We start from the raw sequence: 5,700 nt of genomic DNA on the forward strand, positions 1-5,700 counted from the left end.
ATTGAATTTGAAAATAGTTCACTGATTTTGAAAAATGTTCATGAAATATAAAAAAAATTATCGAATCTGGAAAAATTGTGCAATGAATTGAAAAAAGTTCATCGATTTTAAAAAACGTTCATTGCATTTCAAAAAAGCTCATCTAATTTGAACAAAGTTCATCGAATTCAAAAAAAGATCATCGACTTTAAAAAAGTTCGTCCATTTTAAAAAAGTTCATCAAATTTTAAAACAGTTCATCGATCTAACAAAAAAGTTCATCAAAATTTAAAATATCATATTTGTTTCGAAAACAGTTAATCAATTTTTTAAAAAGTTCATCGCACTTGAAGAAAATTTACAGAATTTGAAAAAACGTTCATCAATTTTGAAAAAGTTTGTCGATTTTGGAAAATAGTTTATCGAATTGTTGAAAGTTCATTGAATATGAAAAATAAAAAGAGACAGGGATAAACGAAAAAACAAGAGAGAAAAACAAAAAGGAAAAAGAAAAACAGAAATCAGATAAATGGAAGAAAACCGGGAAAGAAAATCCCCGGAACCCAGCCCAGAAAACAAGTGAAAAAAAATCCAAACTGGGACTCCCGCGCACTGAGTGAAAGATGAAAAAGTGGAAAAAGAAGAAATGCAGCAGATGTTGACCGATGGCCAAGATAGTTAGTACGGTTTGCCCTGAACGAAGGGGTTGCGAGTTCGAATCCCAGCAGAGAACCCTTTTTCTTACGCTGTTGCAGGCGCCGGTTAGGAAAATTGCCTTTAACCAGCGGCGAATAGAATTTGGATCCGACCGTCGGCCGCGACGCCAAAGCGTCGGCTCGGCGAGTGCTCAGGTCCTCTGGTGTTGGATCCTCGTGGTCCCCGTAGCCGAAACACCTCTCCTTCCCCATCACCGGTCGGGTTGACTATGAGTCCCACCAGGAATGGGCGGACCGTCATGGGAAGGAGAGGATATGGGCCGCCGAGGCCCGCATCATGACGAAAATGACGGCGGCGGATGCGGCGGTGCGGGCGGCCGCAAAGGAGGAAGCCATCCGCTCCCGCATTGTGAAGAAATGGCAGCGGAGGAACACGCGCGACATCGCACGAGAGCAGAATCGGACGGTTCGTGTCATGGCCGGACTGCCACCGAAGGAGGAGAAGGCGAACAGTGGCGATGAGCAAATCCGGCTCGATCCGTACTGCTTCTTCGACCGGTACTTCCGTGAAAAGGACGACAACGGCACCGGGAAGGGCGAGGGTAGCCGTGGATGAACTCCACCATGACCAAATATGCCAAATTCTGATAGTCCGATGGCATATTTAGTTAGTACTGATGGATTAATCGGCGATGTGTATACATCAACGTAGTTGCATGAGTTTGTATATAGTGGCGAAGCCACGTTGTGGCTGTGCAGTCGCTTGACTACACAGGGATTTGGGAAGTGAAAGACCCCATGCATGTGTACTCAGCTGCTGAATAAACATATTCTGAGTATTGACAACAAGGCCCACTTGTCATCTGTTATGGGTAACGTTTGGCTGGGCAAAAAGAAGTAAACTAGCAAAGGAAGCCTTAGATTGGTTGATCTACTAATCCCGTGATTTATCCTTCCACAGTTGAATTTCTCCGCTGTTTCATCTTCCCGTGTAAATCTCTCCAAAATGGAGATGCGACATTTGAGGGCATGAGGCGCATCAACCTCCGGCTAGCCGGCAGCGTTTTGTGACTAGGAACCTCTTCTAATTTTCTTTTCTTACGATGAATACTACTATACTAGGAACTAGAAGAGATTGATGCTTGTTAGGATTCAAGATGTCAACTTTCAGTAAAGTTTATATTATGCATACATATCAAAACATGCATGATCCAAAAGGTCCACTACAGAAATATATCTATACTAAAGTATGACTTTTTTGTCACTGTTTAATTTGTGTATAAATTTTTTCGTTACCAAAATCTTGACATCACAAGGTTTGGATCCTGGCACCACCACTGTTTGTATGGATATGAGATATAATAATTGAGGTGTCCGAATGTGAATTATATTATTTAAGGGGTGCCCAGTCACTATTCGCGGACGCGTCCTGGCGCGTCCGCGGATGTTTGAGGGGCCGGATTTGCCAAGTCTTGCTGTAGATGTTGTAAGTTTGTACGGTTCAGTACTGTTTTTTTGGAATGTTGGTAGTTGAGTACCAAATTCATTGATCAGCAGAGAAAGCCAAGTACAAAGTACAGAAAATCCCAAGCAGGCAAGCAACAGGAAAACCAAAACAAGAGAGAGAAACAAAGAAAGAAAAATGCGTGCGCTTTGCTGTTTCCTCAGCCTGGGGCGAACGGTATGCCAGCTCCAGCCATGTTCCAAAGGATGATTTCATCTCTAATCTTTTGCACCATCACCGTGGAAGGCAGTGATTCTTGCTGGAAGATGCGTCTCGCGCTTTGCCGTTTCCTCAGCCTGGGTCGAACGGTATACCAGCTCCAGCCATGTTCCAAAGGATGATTTCATCTCTAATCTTTTGCACCATCACCGTGGAAGGCAGTGATTCTTGCTGGAAGATGCGTCTGTTTCGCCCGCGTCACAGTTCCGAGGCAATAAGACGGATCAATAAGAGTGTGCCTTTTTTCTTCCCACTGGGTGCCTGCAAGTGACACCTATTCATCCACTCCTTGATGTCAGTAGCATTGCTCCAAGAGGCCGGCTTCAGCAATTGGATATTTGTGAGGGTAGCAATAGAATCCCAAATAATTCTCGTCCAAGGGCACTCAATTAGAAAGTTCAATACTCATTGAATCTACGATTCTACTACTATCAACTTGATGCTACGTAGGCAGGATAAAGCCTGGTCAGATGCCAAACAGTCCGAGAGCGAGCTTCGAGCGCATGTGTGTCAGCAAGCGGCAGCAACAAGATAATCACACGCATGCAACTATGTGACGTTTGTGCATCCATCAGCGCATGAGCATGTCAACTTTCCGGCGTAACAATTATTTGATCACATAACATCTCTACGGAAATGATAAGATGAGTTGAACCATCGATGCCAAGTGCCAAGTCCAATCCATGGATTAACTAGAAAGTCGTTCATCAGGCAACATATGCAGTTAATTATATTTCTTTCACATCATACTGATTACATGTAGATCTGTGTTGGCTCTAGAGCGCGATATTTACATTGTATTTCATTTTTCTTTCAAAAACGGATATTTAGAGATTTCAATAGGAAAATGAAGTCCTATTTGAAAGTCAACACCGTCTGGGCCGATTTAGTATTATTATGGAGCATCTGTGCAGAAGGTGACTATATATTACTTGGAGAACCAAAAGTCCACTCCCGAGTTTCTCTGGAAAAAAAGTCTACTGCCTAAATATGTTCAGAAACGACGCATGTGCCTGGAAAAACAAAAGAAAATAATGCCTGGAGAAGCAAGGGAACGTGGTGGCAACAACTCGACAGAGAACTTGATCATAAGGAAGAACATGAGAATCCAAAAGGGGACTTTTTCTTGCGGGTGCAAAACATCATTAGAAAGCTTGACCATTAGAGCCGAGACTAATCAAGGAGTACATCGGAAACGCTCTTACGGAGTGGAGGATCACCATGCATCTCAACCACTGCAGTCGATCACCATGTCCCGCAACAGCATAGCAGCCACGTCCGCACGCACTTGCCTTACGAGGCGCTGAATTGCCCAAGACACATCAAACAGCGACAAGCATATGAGACAGCACGTACCAAGCCACTACCGCATGCTAATTTTACTCCTACTTCATTTTCATACTCCTAGTTGCAATGCCACTCGGCCTGCCGGTATCTTGATCGATTTTTCTTTCAACAAAATTCCCTCGAGATGGGTCAATGATTCATAATCCAAGAACAGAAAATATCTTCAGCTAAAATTAAGGAGCTGAAGTAATTAGCCAGTATATCAGAATCAAACATAGCAAGCAATGGAAGGAGCCCTCCTAGACTTCCCAGCTACCAATTCTCGATTTACATTCACTTATGTATATGTATATTTCTCAATATTTTAAATAACACGCTATTTTGCCGTTATAACGCGGTTATAGCATATTTGGAAAGGAGACGTTACGTTTTGGCAAAATCAGACGCTACGGCGCTAATCGCGTAATTAGCGCGCTACACACGCTATAACGTTGTAACGTTGTAACGTTATAACGTGCATATCATGCAAAACTGAAATAAGCACAGCCCAACAGGCCCAGCAGGCCAAAATCAACCCATGACCACTAGCTTTCTCACTTCTTTTATCAGATTCTCCCACTAGCTTTCTCACTCCTTTTATCATATGCATATATTGCTTGCTCCTATGAAAAATTTAGTTGCTTAAATACTTTATTTCTAGATATTTTGATTTTTTTTTTTTGCAAATGCTATTTTGAAATATAGCACGCTGTTAGCGCGCTATAACTTGTGTAGCATTTAGAGAAGGGCCTCGCTATATTTTGTAGCGCGCTATTTAAAATATTGATATTTCTACATGTCACCATACTGTCTAAAACGCACAACGAGTTTATTTACTTTAATTACATAGATTATCTCAAGCTCATCTATTCTCAGACCTACATACCAGGAATGAAGGATCGTCACAATTTGTGCGTTCCGAGCAGGATTTATAATGACAATAATACACTAGCACACCAGTAGTTGACTAACTAAATACACCGCCCGTATAACTAGCAATATGTATGTAGCGGCAGGAGGATGAATTCTCACTCCGGTATGCTCTGCAGCGCCGGCGTCCACTGTGCGGTCTGCCCCCTGTGCCGGAAATTGGAGCTGCTCGTCATGCAGAGGAGCTCCGAGATGACGGCGCCGCTGCAGCCGTCCTCCTGGTCGAGGCGCCGCAGCAGGTCCTCCAGCTGCTTCCTCGTGATCCTGATCTTCACCTCCTTCACCGGCGGAGTAACTTCCTCCTCCTCCTCCGGCACCGCGCTCTTCTTGGTGTCGACACCGCGACGACCTTGCGCTGTGTGGAAACAGTTGCCCATCTTGAACTCAAATTCTTGGCTAGGCGGGCGATCGATTGGATTTGGAAGGCCAAAATTGGACCGAGGGTGATCAACAATCGGTGCGCAGTTTGGTTTTGATGATCGGGTGCTCGCAGGATTGGATGGGAAGTGGCGGATCTACTGGGAAGGCGACCGTGGTGGGGGACATTTATAGGCGTGGGCTTGGCGGATGGAGGGAAATTGAGAGGGGGAGAAGGACCGTTTGATCGAAACGTGGATGGCTCCGATCGAGTCCAAGTTGCCGTGCCCGTCCGGTGCCGATCAGGCAGTCATGCCGGGTGCGTTGAGATCCGTGCCTGGGTGGTTCGGACGTTTGAGATGGATCTTGGCAGTGGCTCGCAGTGCGAACGGTTTTATGGCCGCGCGGGCCCCGGCGTGCAGTGTGAGCTGTAAACGTGTGAGCTATAAAGGTGATTTGTCATTGTTAATCTCGTGAGCGGACAAAACTAGGGCTCTTTTACAGCTTTATTTACACATCTTGTCAGCAAATTAACCTCGCTGGATTGACCAAAATGATGGACCATGAAAACTTTAATACGTAGCTATCACTTTCACGGCGATGGCTGCGGGCGAGTCGGAGGATGAGGAGGAGGTGGATCCGGTGACTAGGGAGGGGAACCTGGTGCCGGCGAGGCCGTCCCCCGGCGATTTCGTGGCCTGCATGCAAGCGGCGGGGAGTGGCGCCGCA

The 5,700-nt window shown here is 45.0% G+C and overlaps 1 protein-coding gene across 1 annotated transcript; it reads right to left on the reverse strand.

Annotated features, from left to right (window-relative positions):
• Window positions 1-4,576: 4,576 nt before the first annotated feature.
• On the reverse strand, window positions 4,577-5,117 carry LOC123041185 (uncharacterized). Its single transcript, XM_044463873.1, has one exon. It carries the CDS (start codon window positions 4,989-4,991, stop codon window positions 4,713-4,715), a length of 279 nt encoding a protein of 92 aa, XP_044319808.1. The 5' UTR covers window positions 4,992-5,117; the 3' UTR covers window positions 4,577-4,712.
• Between the last annotated feature and the right edge of the window lie 583 nt (window positions 5,118-5,700).

This window comes from Triticum aestivum, chromosome 2B (genome assembly GCF_018294505.1).
Source record: "Triticum aestivum cultivar Chinese Spring chromosome 2B, IWGSC CS RefSeq v2.1, whole genome shotgun sequence".
NCBI classification, from domain to species: Eukaryota; Viridiplantae; Streptophyta; class Magnoliopsida; order Poales; family Poaceae; genus Triticum; species Triticum aestivum.